This window comes from Papio anubis, chromosome 3, assembly GCF_008728515.1.
Source record: "Papio anubis isolate 15944 chromosome 3, Panubis1.0, whole genome shotgun sequence".
Classification (NCBI taxonomy): domain Eukaryota; kingdom Metazoa; phylum Chordata; class Mammalia; order Primates; family Cercopithecidae; genus Papio; species Papio anubis.
The window spans coordinates 97,488,382-97,507,337 of NC_044978.1; the positions used below are offsets into that span (position 1 = coordinate 97,488,382).

Consider the following 18,956-nt stretch of genomic DNA (forward strand, 5'->3'; position numbering starts at 1 on the left):
TTTTAAGTAGAGATGGGGTTTCACCATGTTGACCAGGCTGGTCTCAAACTCCTGACCTCAAGTGTTCCACCAACCTTGGCCTCCCAGAGTGCTGGGATTACAGGTGTGATTTTTGAATGGCACACTCAAATTCTATGATATTCTATGATAACATTCATTCATAGTCTAATGAGAAGAAAAGGACAACCAATGAAGGCAAAGACCACGGAGACAAAATATGTATACATGAACATAGCCTAAGTGAGAGGCAGAGCTGAGTCACAGCAGGGGCTCAGTTAGGAAGGAATTTTATTTTAAACCCAAGAAAAGCCTTAGGAGTCATTTAGGCCAATGCCCTCATTTTATAAGATGAAATAATGAGGTGTAAAAAATGTGTCATGAAGACTTTGTCTACAAGTGATAGAAAACAGCAACTAAATTTGGCTTAAACAATAGGAAATATATTCTCCCATACAACATGATGTCCAAACATCGTGCATCAAGGAGCTTATAGCTGCTCCTCTCTGTAGTTCTCTTGGCAAGGCCACCTTTCACGTGTTAGCATTAACTTGCAGATGTGAGCAAGATAGCTGCAGCAGTTATCAGACTCAATATGTCTGACATATTGGTCACATCTGGAAGAATAAAAACGGACACGTTTCTATTGAGTCTCTTGTCAGTAGCAAAGAAACCTGACCAAGAAGCCCTAAGACTTTCTCTCTTATCACTTGCCCATTTCTAAAGCATCACTGCCAAGGGAAATGAGATTCCAAGATTGGCTTAGCTTTGGTCTCAGCTTGTAATAGAATCAGTGCTGGGGAGTCAAGGTTAAACAGAGTGACTATAATCAAAACATTACTTATAGGACTGAGATACTTTTGTACCTATGTTTGTTCTACTACACTTCTAAGAATTTGCTTCTTTACCTGCTATCCAATGATGGACTCAACTCTTCTTTCTTTTTGCAAACTCCTCTGGGGAACTTACTTATTCTTTTTGTAATTACTTTAGGTTTCTGTGGAAGTGGCATAGGGTAACGGTAAACACTAATTTTAGAGCCATGCTGCCTGGGTTCAAATATAGGCCTCCACCACGTCTAACTGCATGCGTTACCTTAGGCATGTTATTTAAGTCCCTTCCTCTTCTATAAAGGGGGACATTAAGAGAATCCACCTTGTAGAGATACCGTGAGAAGTACATAAGTTAATACATACTAAGTGCTCAGAATGATGCCTGTTATACAAAAAGTCCTCTATAAGTGTGTGCTAGTATTAAGGGGCATCTACTACTTTTGCATGTCCAGTATCTGTTCCCCCATCTTCTGATAAGTGTTTCCATTTTCCTTTGAAGAACCACCCTTCTGCCATGCCATATGATATTAGCGTAATTCTAGTCAGTATAAAGAGCTCCCAACTCACACTGAGCAAAAGGTGGGCACAAAGGCCAAGAAAATCCAATCTTAACGTTTCCCCCAGAATCAGAATCTTATAAAGGACTTGAAGAAAACAGTTAAAATTCAGTCTCTCTAGTGTCAATGCCTTAAAGAGGCTTTTCCTGAGCCTCTGCTTCCTACATTCCTGGAACTATTTTGTCCTTTCGAAAATCTGATTAATAATCCTTCCTTTCACTCTTTTAGCTACCCAATACCCTTTAATAACCCTTTATTGCTTAAATTAGCCAAAATTGATTTCCATTGTTTGTATAATCACTATGTTGAAAACATAGGACTCCCAAATTAACTCAAAGAGTAACTTTATTTTTGTCTCTCATCTCTTTAAATCTATTCAAGAGCCTAGCTCTTCTCTGGATCCTTCACATAGATAGCATAGAAGTTAAGACAGTGGCTCTAAAGTCAAACTTTTTTTCTTTTTTCCTGAGATAGAGTCTCATTCTGTTGCCCAGGCTCGAGTGCTATGGCACGACCTCGGCTCACTGCAACCTCTGCCTCCCGGGTTCAAGATATTCTTGTGCCTCAGCCTCCTGAGTAGCTGGGATTACAGGTGCCCGCCACCATGCCCGGCTAATTTTTATATTTTTAGTAGAGACAGGGTTTCACCACGTTGACCATGTTGGTCTCAAACTCCTGACCTCAGGTGATCCACCAGCCTCGGCCTCCCAAAGTGCTGGGATTACAGGCATGAGCCATTGCGCCTGGCCTAAAATCAAACATTCTGGACTCATTTCTAGCTCTACCTCCCACTAACTCTGTTACTTAGTATATCTTTGCCTCAGTTTCCTTACCTATAAAATAGGGGAATAATAAAATCTACCTCATTAGGATACTGCAAAACTTAAAATGATTTCCCAAATGTAAAATGCTTGGAAGTGTACCCAGCTCCTCATAACCCAAAAAATGTGAACAGAGCAGATGACAGTAGTGGTCCAATGAGGTCATCTCTCATTGACATCGGGCCCTGACCATTTTTTGTTTATATCCTTTGGTTCACATCAACCCCCTCCTCTTTTCTAAGTCATTCAAGACTTAAAGCACTGCCACTTCCTCAAGGTCTACATTGATCTACAAAGACCATATTAACTTGATACTTTACTTGTAGACATTATACTCCATAGCAGATACATTAATCTTGACTTCAAATCATTTCTATTGTTTTCAAATTATAAGCGGGTATAAATCATGACTCCCCAACAAAAAGAGTGTTCGAAGAATAATATATTATTTTATGTCCTTCTTGTTAGTTAGAACCTAGAGTAAGGCTCACAGTAAATCCTTAATAATTAACTTCTGAATGGCTCTCTGAACAGCTAAATGTGTTTCCAATCACATTACTTCTGGGTTTGTAGAGCTGCAAGTCTTTAGGCCTATGTTTTTATTGTATGTGTAAACACACAAAATAGACAAAAGTCTAGAACGTCCCATTTTCTTCCCACATTGACCCACAAACATTGGGTATCCAATAAGTACTGTTAACTATTACAAAAAGGCTAAAAACTTCAGGAGCTACATATACTAATTATATTAATAAATATGGGAGGAAATTCCAAATGCATCTGCTACTGTGAAGATTTAAAACTATAATACTGAAAGATATTGTTTTATTTAAAAATATAGAACATGAAAATAAAAGAAACAGATACACTTACATACTTTATTCCCTTCTAATACTTTTATTTTTTCAAATGAGAGTAATTCTCATAAGAATTGTTAATGAAGGACAAAGTTGAGAAGGTGACTACCATATATTTTTATTGTCATTTCTGGAGAAATTTTTATTTTTTAAACTCTGCATAACTTAACGTACATAATCTTCTCTCTTTGATTTCTCTAAGTGTGTGAAAAAAATGTACTTAGAAATAAAAACTTCTGTTGATATCCACAGGCATATCATCTAATATAAAAAGATGGCACGGTTGAGTTGTTTGAGTTGCTTTTTAGTGATGTGAAAAAGTAAATTGGGAAAAAGAAACTGAGGAAGACTAGACTCAATTCCATGTGAAACTATCTGTGAAATGCAGATACATAAACTGACTCACTTAACCAATCCTGGGAACAAGCTAACATTACATGTAAATGACACTTCTATAAAATTCCATACTTTCTGGGTTATTGTTATGTTTAGTGGATATGGTTATTTCAAAATTAAGAAAAAATGCTTTTTGCTAAATGCTACCAACTGTGAAATTTTCAACCAGACCAACTCTTCATTTTTTTTCTATGGGAATACTCAATCTAGGAGAAAAAGAAAGGGGAAGATAGAGAAAGATAAAAGGACAAAAACTACATATCTTACTTGGATTGTGCAAGACAGCCTGGTGCAACCACATTACAATTTTCCTCCTCAGTTTGGAGTGCAGTGAGCTCTATCATGTTAACCATCACATCATTTGTGTGGCCTGGGAGCTGGGGAAGTGCTGAAATGATCTTCTCTACTAAGTTGTCTCCATGATGTCCAACTGCTCCTGTTTAAGCAGACAAGAAGATGTAAACTCATAAAATAGGAGGAAAAAGCAAGCTGGATAAATGTTTTATCACATGCTTTCTATCAAAAATAACAAACATTTTTAGTTTCTGTTCAACAAAACTCACATTTTGCCCTTTATACAACTAATCACATTCACAATCACCTAGTCAACATGTACCTCACAGGTTGTAATTAATGCTCCATGAGGGCAGACCTCATGTCTGCTCTGGCTAGTACTGTATCCCTAGCACCTAGCACAGTGCCTACACATAGCAGGCATCAACAAGCATTTGCTGAGTGAATGAATAAATAAACAAATAATGTGCATCTAGTCAGTCAAGTAAATAGTATCATAAGATGATACTATCTTGAAATTTTAAAGCTTAATTTTTTTTTACATTGTTTTCTTTTTTTTTTTTTTTTCTTTTTTTTTTTTTCCTTTTTTTTTTTTTTTTTTTTATTTAGAGACAGAGTGTCACTCTGTTGCCCACGCTGGAGTGCAATCATAACTCACTGTAGCCTTGAACTCCTGAGCTCAAGCAATTCTCCCACCTTAGTTTCCCAGATAGTTGGAACTATTCCCAGATAGTTGGAAAATTAGCCACTATACCTGGCTAACTTTTTTGTTTTTAAGTCTCTCACTATGTTGCCCAGGCTGGTCTTGAACTCCTGGCCTCAAGAGATCCTCCTGCCTTGGTCTCCCAGCTGAAATTATAGTTGTAAGCTACTACGCTTGGCCTGAATTTCGCTTTTATTTTACTGATGAAGATATTAAAACCCCAAAGGGCTTAGGGACCTGGCCAAGAATAGTAGATCTCCCCTCCACTAGAACTATGTCTTCATAGTGGCAAAGGCCCTGTTTATCTAGTTCACCCTGTACCCACCAAGTCTACCATGGAAACTAGCAGCTAGTGGGCTCTCACCAAATATGTGCTGGATGAAGAAAAGAATAAATGAATGAATGGTAATGGCCTGCAATGACAGAAACATTTATTGAGTGCTTTCTGTGTACTAGGCACTGTTTTAGGTGTTTTACTTTAATTAATGAACTCGAATTAAAATTCAAGACTAATGACACAGTTCAAGGCTTTTTCCATGAAACCAACTTATCTCTATAAAAGTCATGATTGCTTGGAAGACATCATGCCAACAATGGGTAGGACTTGCCACATCTATTTGCTATAAGCCCATCGACCTCAAATCAATTAACATTTTGCTTCTAATGCCTCCCTAACTCTATCTCTCTGTTGTTTTTGCCACGTCATATTAATGGGAAAGAAGAATCAGGAAGGAAAGGTCAAACCAGGAACCCAAGGAATCATCATTATCACCACCATCATTTTCACCAAAACAGCTAATATTCATTGAGGGCTTGTGCTACATCAGGTCCTCAGTTCCACACTGTACATTCATTATCCACTTAATTCTTACAGCAACCCTAATATGTAGGTATTATTATGCTCAGCTTGCTCAAGAACAAGTAAATAATTAACTTATACATTACAGAGTAAGAATTCAAATCCAGGAGCCAGATAACTCCAAAAACCATACTCTTAGTTTAAAAAAAAAAAAAAAAAAAAGGCACATTAAAGTGACTTATTCCAGAACCGGCACGGGTGCTTCCAAGGTGACTTCTAAGGTTAAAAAAAGGGGTTCTTGTTCTACCAGTACAATCTTCATTTATTAGGTCTAGAAGGAACTATGTCTTATTTATGTTGTCTATGAAGTATAGTTGTCTCTCCAGCACTCAGGCTAGAAGTTGCTTGGTAAATACTTGCTGAATTAATGCCTAGTGATTATAAATGATCCTGGTATCCAGAGAGGGATCAGAAATCTCTAAGTGAATTATGTCTTTAAACTAAGGCTGAAATGGAGATACTAGGACTACCTCAGAGCATCAAGAATTTCTTTGTTTCTCAACTATTTCCTTCCTCAATTACTAAAAATTTTTAAAATCTCCATTTATCATCAAAATAACTTTTCTTTGAACTTGATGCCCAAATTCTTCTGATCCTTACGCCAAGCTATTCCCGTATTTCATCTGCCTTCCATAGACACAAGGCACAAACAAGTGTTCTATGTGTGCTGTCTTTCTTCCCTAACTTCTATAGCCTCTGCAATCTGGCTGTTGCTCATTCCTCCTTCCGACCCCAAACTCCCCAACCCCAAACTCAGGGATGTTCAGCAAGTCTCAGTTCATTAAACCCTCTGCAAATTGAAACTGTTAACAGTCCTCTTGAAATTTTCTGAATATGAGAAATCAAGACATAAAATGTTTATTTTTAAGATGTAATGGCTAAGTTATTTTTATAGAACCAAAGTATAATTTATGTGACTAAAATATTGTATACTAACATTCTAAATGTTCAAAAGCAGATGAATCATTTTCTTTAAATTACAGTATATTTATTAAAGCAGTTCTCAAACTGAGATTTTTATTTTCTGCTATTTGTATGCACTTCTAAACTTACTATGGTGAACATACATCCCTGTTGTAATAAGAATAAACACACACACAAAGTTTTACGAAAGGTTATCTTTGGATAGTAGGATTATGGTTGATGTTAACTCTACGAAAACTTCACTTTTCCCCAATGTTTGCTACAAAAGCACATGAGACTTATCCAATTAGTAAAACTATTCACATTTCATCAGAAACTGTTTAGAATATTACATTAGAGAAATAACAAAATGCCAATTTTTCATGACCATGATTATTCAGCTTCTCAGATTTTATAAGAAGAATACATATTCTAATTAATGTGCTCTTCTGTGAATACATTTTATCCCATATCCAGCTTCAGATAATTCAATATTCATTTTTTAAATTTAATTAGTGCCATTTACATAATTCAAATATAGACTTAAGAATTTAGGGTCTATCGATGTCACAGTAACTTCAGATTCTCCTTTTATAAAATGAATAAAATGCCAAGATTTATATCACATTTTAGTTTTCAAAGAGCTTAATTTTTATTTTATTAAAGAAAATGTAAAATATTATTTGAGATGCTCTAGGATGCAAGTCAATCAGAACCCAGTCATTTCGTCCCTGCCCAACTTTTAACCTGACCAACAGCAATGTGGTCCTTAGTCTGGGCAAAGAATGGCTTCATTCCCAATGACATCTCTTCCAAAGAGGTGTAGGAAAAACAAAATGGAGACGAGGGTTCTAGTGGTCCCTTCCTCTACTAGTTTCTTGTGTAATTTGAGACAACTTCGATAAATGTGGTGCTGTTCTACCAATCTAAAAACTCAAGTTGGTCCAACTGACATCTAAGTATCCTTCAACCTCAGGATTTTTTATCCTAAATTAAGCCAATTGCTTCAAGGGCTAAACTTTTCAAATTACCGGGACCAGAAAATACCAATTCTGTATGATCCTGTGGATTATATGTGTGTTAGTGTCATTATCATAAGCCATGTAACATCTTCACTTGTCTCTAAGTCTTACATGGAATAAAATGAAAAGCAAGCATTGAGAAGTCTTCTTAAGAGCTCAATCCATATATTCCATTAGCTCTGTCCCTCTAGAGAATCCTGATTAATACACTTATGAAATGAACAGAGATCATCCATACCATTTTTAACACTGTCTTGAGTAACTAGAATTGCACTGATCTTGCAGAATCATGCAGGGGGAACCTTTCACTTACTCTACTTCATTTTTTTTCTCTAGTTGTTCTAGAGGATAGACATGTTAACTTATTTTACCCTCTCAATTACCCTCTGAGGTCCTTATTTTACAGATCAGGAAACTGAGAGGCAGAAGTTAGGTAACTTGCCCAAGGACTTTTGACTAGGAAAGGGCAGAGCTAAGATTGCTATAACTAAGCTCTTATAATCTCTTTAGTAACAGTAGCTACCATATATTGAGGATCTACCTCAATCCCCATATTCCTTATTTAAATGATCCTATATAACATAAATCTGATCATGTCACATCACAGCTCAAAACTCTCCAACTGATTCCCATTATACCTTGGCTATTATTCTAAATCCTTATTTTAACATACAAAGGATTCCCTCTACCTACCCCACCAACTGATCTCCTATCGGTGTTCCCTCTTGCTCACAACACTTTAGCCAAACTAGCCTCCTACTGGTCCTCAAGCATGACACACATGCTCCCACCTTAGGCCCAATGCACTTGCCATTCCCTGGGTCTTATATGTTCTATCCTTAGGTAGCCACAGGGCATGCTTCCTCCCTTCTTTCAGTCTCTGCTCAAATGCCACATCCTCACAGAGGTCTTCCCTAGCTATTCTATTTAAAGTGGAAACTACATCACTTTTTTAGTATCTATCTAATCTCTTACCCAGTATATTAGTTGTATGTTGCTGCTAACAAATTATCTCAAAACTTACCGTCTTAAAATCATATGTATTAATCTCATGGTTTCTATGCATCCAGGAATTCAGAGTGGCTTAACTGGGTCTGACTCAGAGACTCTCATAAAATTGCAGTCAATATGTCAGCTGGGGCTGCAGTCATCTGAATGTTTGACTGGGCTGGAGGATCCATTTCTCAGATGGCTCACTCACAAAGCTATTGACAGGAGGCCTCAGTTCCTCATTGGCTGTTGGAAGGAATCCTATTTCCTCACTACATGGGCTTCCCACAGGGCTGCTTAAGTCTCTTCATGACATGGTAGCTAACTTCCGTCAGAGCCAGTGATCCAAAAGAACAAAGCAAGGAAAAAGACGCAATGCCTTTTAGGACCTGGTCTTGAAAATTACACTCTTGCGTTTCTGCCATATGCTATTTTAGGGATAAAGGGATAAGTGAGTCACTAAACCTAGCCCACGCTCAAGGGGAGGGGAATCTAAACTCTATTTCTTGAAGGAAGATGTATCAAAGAATTTGTAGACATATGTATATAGAGAGAGACAAGGTCTTGCTCTGTTGCCCAGGCAAGGGTGCAGTGGCTCAATCATGGCTCACTGCAGCCTAGATTTCCCAGACTCAGGTGATCCTCCCACCTCAGCTTCCTGAAGAGCTGGCACTAGAGCATGCAACATCATGCCTAGCTAATGGGGTTTCACCATATTGCCAAGGCTGGTCTCGAACTTCTGGGCTCAAGAGACCCACCGCTTTGGCCTCCCAAAGTGCTGGGGTTACAGGTGTGAGCCACCACACCCAGCTTGTAGACATATCTTTAAACTACCATACCTACCTTCATTAATATTAATAGCCCATATTATTATACTGATATTAGTAATTTGTTTACTATCTTCATTTCCAAACAAAATTTAAACTTCTTAACTGGAAGGATTTGGATATTTTTAGCACTATTTCCCCTATTCCTTGAGTAATAGATAATATGTATTTTCGAATGAAGGAATTATTTCAGGCCAGGCTCGGTGGCTGATGCCTGTAATCCCAGCACTTTGGGAGGCTGAGGTGGGAGGGTCACTTGAAGTCAGGAGTTCGAGACCAGTCTGCACAACATGGTAAAGCCCCATCTCTACTTAAATATATATATAGATATAGATATAGATATAGACATAGACATAGACATAGACATAGATATAGATATAGATATAGATATAGATATAAATTAGCCAGTTGTAGTGGTATGTGCCTGTAATCCCAGCCACTCAGGAGGCTGAGGCACAAGAATTGCTTGAACCCAAGAGGCGGAGGTTGCATTGAGCTGAGATTGAGCCACTGCACACCAGCCTGGGTAACACAGCAAGACTCTGTCTCAAAAAAAAAAAAAAAAAAAAAAAAAGGAATTATTTCATATTCTTCCCACAGGTTAGAATGCAAAAATATTATCTTTACAAATGAGAAAACCCTCAACAGCTCAATGCGGGTTAAATAGCACAAAAAATCACCAAGCCGGGATGTGAGGTTATCCTGGCACGGATCTAACATCAAAAATCTAGTCAGCCCTTTATCTGGCTTCCCAATTGTGTCTCATACCCATTTATTTTAAATAGTATCTTCTGAACCCTGAAATAAAGATATAAGTTAGTTAGTTTGCATGTTTTGGAAAAGCAGATGGGGGAGAAAAAAAATCAGACACCTTTCTGAGCACTAACGCAGCACTGGAGTCCAACTATGTTTAGTCTCTGAAGCTGCTAACTTCTGGACACGCCATATAATGATCATCTCTACTGTATAGGACAACAGTTCTCAAACTTTTCCCATACCCACACATGAGTAGTCACTGGAGCAAACTGCTAAGGTTCAAATCCTAGCTCTGCCACTTAATACCTGTGTAATCTGAGGCAAGTTATTTAACTCCTCTATGCTTCAGTTTCGTCTGTAAAATGGGGATAATTATAATACTTATCTCACAAATTATTGTGAAAATTAAAGGAATTTACATATGCAGAGTACGGAGATAAACAGTTCATTTTCAAATGTTAGCCATTACTAGTGGACTCAAATTTTAATACTTTGACAAGTGATATACAATCATACTTTAAAGCAAATATAAACACTTCAGTGTATCATAATCCCAGGATTAAGAACCATCCACTGGATTGAGAGTTAATCTTTAATCAAAAGGATTTTAATTTAAAAGTTTGCATGAAGCTGCTTGTAATCACAGAAGTTTGGAAGGCTGAGGTGGGCAGATTACTTGAGGTCAGGAGATCAAGACCAGCCCCGCCAACATGGTGAAACCCTATCTCTACTAAAAAACAAAACAAAACAAAACAAATACAAAAATTAGCTGGGCATGGTGGTGGCTTTCCTGCCTGTAATTCCAGCTATTTGGGAGGCTGAGGCACAAGAATCATTTGAACCTGGGAGGTGAAGGTTACAGTGAGCCGAGATGGCTCTACTGCACTCCAGCCTGGGCAACAGAGTGAGACTCTGTCTCAGAAAAAAACAAAAGTTTACATGAAGCTAAAATTCAGAATTGAACTAAGAGAGTAAATTTAATTCCCAGCGTTACCACCATCTCCTACCTTTTAATTTTGAACTTGAAAACTATTAGCAAAACACTCTAGCCAATCTCAAGAGCCAGAACATGAAAGGAAACCAAACTCAAATATTTTAGGAATTCATGAATCAAGTCTCTTTTTAAATTGTCCCTGGAAACAAATCAGAAGCCAGAATAGCCCACAGAAGGCTGTACTGAAATCCTCGGTACAAACATGCCCGACCCATAGGTGTCCAAACCCTGGGTAGTCTAGACATGGTCAAAGCACGCCAGAATGAAAGAGATGAGCATCAGTGGCCATTTACTTCTCAAACAATTATAACTTTTTATATTTAAGCCCTGAGTACTTATCAACTGGATAACCAGGAGAGAAAAGAACTTGACTATCTTGTTTACCACTGTTTCCCTATTACCTGGAACAGTGCTTAGCACAAAATAGGCAGTCAATAAATATTTGTTTTTTAAAAAAGTACATTTAGACAAAGAAATACTACTTTTAGCAAAGATGATGACTGAAAGATGAAAAAGAAACTTGTCTACATTGTGAACATCATGATGTTAACAATGTTAAGTACTTATGAATTATTTGAGGTTATTTTTGATACTGCCAATTTCACATCTAAGAAGAAATACAAATATATACATTTTCTAATAGTAAATTATCAAGGCTAGCATCCAAAATAGCATCTAATAACATAAATTAATATATAAATTAATATCTAAATCAAATACTGAAAAATGTATTTCCTTTTGGTCTCTATATTAAAATGACTGTCAAGTCTCTTAAATTGAAATTCAAATCATTTAAGTCATTCTAATAATTTTCAAATCACCTCTCACGCCTGTAATCCCAGCACTTTGGGATGCCAAGCCAGGAGAATTGCTTGAAGCCAGGTGTTTGAGACCAGCCTGGGAACAAAGTGAAATCCCAGTCTTTACAAAAAATAAAAAGTAAAACCCTTCTGATTTTCACAAGTTGTTGGTATAATCTTTTGTTTGCTTCAGTTGTCACTGGTTAAACAATGCCACAACGTAAGCCGCAATTTGATGTAAGAAACCTCACCAAACTCTTGTAACAACTACTCCATTAAACTGATAGTCATGAGCTTCCCAGCTCCCTAAGCTTGCTGCATCCAGAAGGGCAAATCCGTAAAAAATGTGAGCATCATGACCATGTATTCTCCAGAATGCCAGGGCCAGGAGCACCCTTACCACAATAATGCTACTAACATCATCTACCCTACTACCTCATTCAACGTGCGGCCACTCTGAAGCAGTAGGTAAGTGCTGCATTTTCTCATTCACTACTACCATGGAGCCACCATGACCTCCACTGCCTCAGTTCTCTCAGTGCCCCTAGGGGGCCAGCTGCATCCGCACTAGCATGCTCCTAGGCCCTATCTATTGCCTCCACTGGACAACAGGATTTGGTGACTTGTGGTCTTAATAGGTAGAGGGCTTATTTTTACTCACTAATACAGAACTACTTCAACATTTAAACAAAAGGTTTGACAATACAGCTATGTACCCACTGAAAATGAACCCTGTATATTACTAATATGGGATGTTACACTATGTGGAAACATCTTTGAATCAAATGAGACTTTAAGCTGATCATCTGGAAGATAATCTGGATGATTATCCAAAAGTTATCTATTAAAAAGACATCAATTTATCAGTTATTAGGATCACAGTAACAAACTAGTCCTGATTAAAATCTATCTTCCAAAGTCTACCCTCCACCAGCCAGCAGTAATTTTAATCCTTCTAAAAGTGAGGAGGTGATAATTTTTAAATGGGATGTAGATCATGGGCACTTCTTGAGTATGCTATGCTCAAAGCTGATTGGTTTCAGAGAGGACCACAAATCAAAACATGGTTCCATAAACCAGTAGATAGGCAAATACACTGGGCCCTGGCCATTCTGGCTTTATCACCCTACCAGGCCATTGCTGCTGTCACCTACCACCACTAAGCAGGTGACCTCACTCTACTCAGGAGATCTCACCCCATTTGGGATCCAACACCCAGGGCCCAGCCAAGGTCTTCCTCCCTGCCAGACACCTACCTCACTGAGTCCTACCTAAATGTTTTTGAACTGAATTATTCAAGAAGATAAGAAGGAAGCAGAGTCTTTATAATTTTTAATGTATTTGGGAAATACCTCAAGGAACTTTTGGGGGTTCAATCTCATTGCTTTATCATCATATCTTGTGTTAGAATGCCCATAGCATCCCATTGAAACTAATATTTTCATGGTTCCTCTCAGGCTCTTGACACAGTGGCTGAATTTTTCTTACTCTTTTTATATGTTGCCTTGAATCTACCCACAGAAATCTTCTATTTGTTCCCTTTAAGCAATGCCCCTTTCAACATTAAACATTGTTTCACTGACCTCATGTACCTAAAATGCCCCCTCCCACACAAACCTGCTACTGAGTACCTTTGCTAACTTAACCATTCACCTTGGAAGACCACCTACTGGCAGAGGGATTCTTAACAAATGTAAAGAAAGTAAGGACTTTACACTAACAATACAACACTAACTCTCTCTTTGACAATTCAAAAAACAAAAGATGCTGAACTTTGACATTTATAGAAATAAATGTCAAACGTGACACAATACTATCACACCTGGCTACCTAACTCTTATGCTTTTTTCAGTAAGGAACAACTTTTGAGCCTCAATATCTTAATTCTTAAAATGATAAAGAACACTCAATTTGTTGAGATCAAATAAGGTAATGTAAGAGTGGGATTTTTATTTTTATTTATTTATTTGAGACAAGGTCTCGCTCTGTCACCCAGACTGGAGTGCAATGGCGCGAGCACAGCTTACTGCAGCTTCAAACTCCCAGGTTCAAGCAATCCGCACACCTCAGCCTCACGAGTAACTGAGACCACAGGCATAAGTCACTATACCTGGCTAATTTTTGTATTTTTTGTAGAGACAGGGTCTTGCTCTGTTGCCCAGGCTGTTTTTGAACTCCTAGGCTCCCATGATTCACCAGCCTCAGCCTGGAATTACAGGCATGAGCCACCACACCCAGTGTTGGGATTACAGGTATGAGCCATCACAAAGAAGTGGTTTTTATCTGTAAAATATTCATATAAATATTACTAGCTAATATCATTATTTTCTTTCTTAAGTTTTGCGGTGAGCCCAAGCTGCCAAATCTTATATCATTCAGAAAAGTATGCATCATTTTTTCTGCATTTGTGTATTACTAACGATATGATTCAAGAATCTCAGAAACATTTTCAATTAGAAAAAATAAGCGTGTTAACCTCAATTAATGTCTGGTATCTACACCCTATAATCCACTCATTTATCTATTCATTCAATAAGTATATATTGAATACCTACTGTTTTCAAGGTACTCTTGCTGGTTAATAAACAGTAAACAAAACAGAGTCCCTTCCTTCAAGAACTTCCATTCAAGTGGGAGGAGACAGGTAATAAATAATCAATTAGTAGTGTCAGGGAATAGTAAAGCCAGGTAAGGGGTAAGAGAGTGTCAAAGAAGGTCACTGAGGAAGGACTCTCTGAGGAGCAGGAATGATGTTAGGGAGAAAGCCACGTGGATACCTCAAGTAAGAACATCCCAAGCAGAGCTGCAGAGGAATTGCAAAGGCGCTGGGGCTGGAACACGGTTAGCATGTCTGGCAATGGCAAGGTAGCCAATGTTGTAAGAGGGGAGATCATGTATGGCCTTGAAAACAACAGTAAGGAACTTGACAGGAAGTATGATGAGAGGCCACTGGAATACTGAGCAAGTAAATGATATGTCATAGTTATGCTTTGAGGGATTATATAAGAAGCTGGGCTAAGTGGTTGCTTGCCTATATATGTTTCACACTTCTTTAATTGTTTTTTAACTCTTTGCACACTTTACTGTGTCAAATGCTGCTTTGAAGTTCAGTAGAATGAATGTGGTAACAAAACAAAGGAAGTTTCTGGGAAGTATTGGAAAATAAAAGTCTAATTGAAGTGGAGTCAAGAGAAAATTGGAGTAGATGTTTGTGGAGACAAGTATAGACAACTCTTTCAAGTTTGCTATAAAATAAAGCAAAAAAAAAAAAAAAAGGAATTGAAGTTGGGAGAGCATGGGAGATCAAGAAAGAAGATGTTCCCTGGGGGAAAATACAGGAAAAAGGAAAAAATGATGATCTAAGAAAGGGAGAGGGTATTTGAAAAACAGTAAATCTATGAGAGAAGTGAAAAGACAGGATTTAGTCTACATAGGTGAAAAAGGTGGCATTAGATAGTGGCAGGGACAGTAGCGCTCTCTTCAATATGAAGGAAGGAAAAAGACATGGGTACAGATGTAGAAAGGGTGGTAGATTTGGTGATGGGAAAATACGGATTTTTCTAGTGGCTTATATTTTCTCAGTGATATTAGAAGTGAGAAAGGTGAGTATGGGGAAGGAGATCTGGATGCTTGATGAGAGAGAATCTATAAAATGATTGCTGCCAAATGGCAACTTTGTCTTTCTATGTGTCTTTATTTTGTAAATCTTTTTTGTTGTTGTTGTTGTTGTTGTTTTGAGACAGAATCTGACTCTTTCACCCAAGCTGGAGTGCAGTGATGTGATGGCGGTTCACTGCAACCTCTGCCTTCTGGGCTTAAGTTATCCTCCACCTCAGCCTTCTGAGTGGCTGGGACTACAGATCACCACACCTGGCTAATTTTTTAATTTTTTTATTTAATTTTTAAATTTTTTGTAGAGATTGAGTTTTGCTGTGTTGCCCAGGTTGATCTCAAACTCCTGAGCTCAAGCAGTCTGCCTGCCTCAGCCTCCCAAAGTGCAGGGATTACAGGTATGAGCCTCCATGCCGGGCTCTAAATCATACTTGACTACATTATATTGCAAACTTTTAGAAGGCAGAAGTTATGCTCGCCTTATTTATTCTGTATGTTTAAAAACAAAGTATTAGCTACCGAAGATGTAAAGAGCTGTTACTATGATGCTGGACAGTGGGACATTAAGTTTTGCCTAACTGAAGTCTTAGGGGAGGGTACAAAATTATGTGAACTTCCCAGTTGATTATGAAACAACTTTGTTACATTTTTGGCATAAAGAGATAGAAGTAAAAGTAATATACAGCATCCACTAAAAAACTCAACAAGCATCTGCTTACTGGGTTTTACCTTTTAATCCCCTATGGACTCTGTGATGCTACAGTTATTACTTATATATTTAAATCACAGACTGGACATCTGGTTTTTCCAGTCACATAATTAAGTTTACATCTCAGTATTACCATTTAGCCTACTTTCTATTTTTTATCTGAAAATTAATCTTAAGATTAAAAACTCAAATATACCTATTTTGTTTTTTATAACTTTATTCAACTTTTTTCTTACTGATTAAAGGAAATGCCTACCAATGTGAGTTTTCTGATTATTCTCCCTGGACGCAGAAGGGGCTAGGCTACGTTACTAACAGTATTATACAACCTAATTAGAGAACAATAAAGTTGACCTTTGAAAATAACATATCAAACATCAGAAAGTGTCTTTTCTTCATCTGCTTTAAGGATTACATTTGTTTCTTTTGTGTAAATAATACATTATTACAATTTGAGATTATTTAATCTTTAATATGAGAGCTAAAAATAAATCAATAAACATTTGAAAATATTTTCTACAATTCTATTTAATCTCATTTACTAGTGATATTTAAGTTCAGCCTCACTTTTTAACACTCATTTCCTAAACCTCAATTGTCTGTGATAATTTTATGTTTTATTATACAGTAGTTTTCCTTCCGATGGGTCATCTGTTAACACTTCTCCAACAAACCAGAGTGTTCTTATGAAGGACTGTTGTGAGTACTGGCATTCGTAAATTTCTAAAAATAAAATTTCCCAGGTGCACAGTTTTCCTCCATGTCAGCATAATCTTGGTCTAAGTTGTTCTTTAACAAGGCAATGCTCATTTATGATATTTCTACCCTTTACAGCATTTAACAAATGTTATTGTAATTGCTAATTCACTTGTCTATATTCCACTTTAGACAATAAACCCTGTGAGATTAGAGACTGTGTCCCTCTAGTTCATCTTTATATCCTCAATCTGATATATAATAAAAGGTCAATAAAAGATATGCTGAATCAATGGAAGTCCCAGAAATGTGGGGAATGGTAATGAAGAACTCCGGAGCAACGCACTTACCTGTGAGATCCAAGGTTCTGTCCATAAAAACCACTGATGCCCTGCCTGCAGCAGTCTTCTTCCTGTTCTTTGCAGGGGCAAAATTGGCCAGATCCGCAGCGATGACCCGACTTAAGGAACCTACAGCAAAACACTCCTCCCGTACTCCCAAATGTTCACACAGAGAACTGAGGCCTGACACTAGGCACCTGATCTGCAGCAGCAGCTCTGGGGTTAGGGCAGTGGCGTCCACATCACCCAGGCTTCCCAGCTTCCTCTTGTCCGGTCGGGTGCTATTAAGGAGATGCACATCCTGGGGTAGCAGTGGGAAAAGGGATGCAAAGGCTGGAGTCAAGGCAAAGTGGGGAGCAACAGGGGCAAGCAACAACGGGACATGGAACACCTCGGCCGTGTAGTTCATGTTGCCCATCCATTCACACAGCTTCTCCTCCAGCTGCTCAAACACCGGCTGCTGCCCCTCCATCTCGGCCGCTGCCGCCGCTGGGACATGATTAGCTGTGAGGTGGACAGCGTGGCTCACGGCTGTGACCACCACACAATACTGGAAGTGACTGCGGCAGATGATGTCCCGTAGGATCTCCACAGTCCGGCCTTTCAGCAGGCAGCTCAGCACAAACACCGCCTTGGGCTGCTTGGCTCCACCACCAACTGCGTCGGGTTCGAAGTCTCGCAGGTGACAGTCAGGACCCCCCACCGCCTCCAGGAGACGGGTGGATCCGCAGCCCCAGTGCAGGCTCTCGGCGCAGGCGGAGTCCAGGTAAACCACAGCCCGTTTCACTTTGGCCAGCACCTGCTCCCATCCTTGCTGGGTAAAGGACAGTACGCCTGAGGCGCTCATGGTTGGGGATTCGCAGGCTTGGGGAACTACGGTGCAGGAACTTCTTTCTGAACTCACCGCTTCCGGAAATTGGGCTCCCGGAGACTTTGACAGTCAACACAGTACACGTGGTCCGGCCTCCGACACGCTACCTGATGGCGCTCGGTGATGACGTTGAACTGAGCGGTGATTGGTTAAGGAGGAGGCCGGAATTGAGGAAGGATGGTGTGGTCTGGAAATAAGTGGGTGGGGCTCTGTGGCTCTGGGCTTCCTCAAAAAGTTCGCGGAGGTGAGGTGTTCCCCGCGGTGGAGCTGAACTGAGTTCTTTCCGTCGCTCGGCCTGTCTGCGCGGATAATCTTTTCATGTTCCTTGAAAAGTCTCCGAAATAAAAGCCTAATCCGAAATTTGTTATCTTCCTGGATATGAACACGTCTCTAAAAGCACAGCCACATTCTCAATCTAAACTCAGAGCAACTAGAAAAAGATAATAAAAACAACCGTGTGCAATATTTCGGGTTTATAGATTGCTGCCACATACGTTATTGCCCACAAGCCTCATAACAAACCCTGTTGTTCTCATTTTCACTTTCTCCATCTTTCCTCCCTCATCTCATCGTCACTACATCTTGATAGGCTTCAAAACTCTTAGAATTCAGCCTTCCTCTGCATTCTTGCTGTCACAAAAACCCAACAGCATCGCTCACCCGGACAATGATCTCCCAACATTTTCTGGCTTCCGATCTCTTCCCCCTCCGATTCTATTTTCTTCCTAATAAACAAAGTTGGTCCTACAACTTTCCTGCTTAAAAGCCTCTCCTAGCCCAGTTGCCTACAGTCAGGTATACTCTTTAAAAAGCATCAACATCCTTCATGATTTCTCAATTTCTCTCCAGCTATTTCCAACCTGGAGAAAAATAGTACCAATACAATGAAGTCAACAGGCTGAACCCCAAATGTTTTATGGGTTGTTTGTTCCACCAATATACTTATATTACTAAGTATAATCTCTGTGCTAAGCTTCAAAGATGAATGGTTAATAAAATTCATTACCTAATCCACAAAGAATTTACCTGGTAAACTTACCAAAAATAATCATTCCAACAGTACTGCCTGTAATAGACTTTTTGTAACTCACCCTATTGCCTCTCCCTTCCCCCACCTA

General features: G+C 38.8%; 1 protein-coding gene across 4 annotated transcripts in view; it reads right to left on the reverse strand.

Annotated features, from left to right (window-relative positions):
- Positions 1-18,547, reverse strand: part of SCFD2 (sec1 family domain containing 2) — a 556,166-nt gene extending 537,619 nt beyond the window's left edge. Inside the window, exons 1-2 of one of the 4 annotated variants that reach the window (XM_031664454.1) lie at positions 16,977-18,546; positions 3,729-3,897 (exon numbers count right to left, since the gene is read on the reverse strand). In XM_031664454.1, the coding sequence (XP_031520314.1) occupies positions 3,729-3,897; positions 16,977-17,814 (1,007 nt within the window). In that variant the 5' untranslated portion in view covers positions 17,815-18,546. Of the gene's footprint in view, positions 1-3,728; positions 3,898-16,976 lie in introns of all 4 variants that reach the window. The other 3 variants (XM_031664453.1, XM_017958819.3, XM_031664455.1) reach the window with 3 other exon arrangements.
- Between the last annotated feature and the right edge of the window lie 409 nt (positions 18,548-18,956).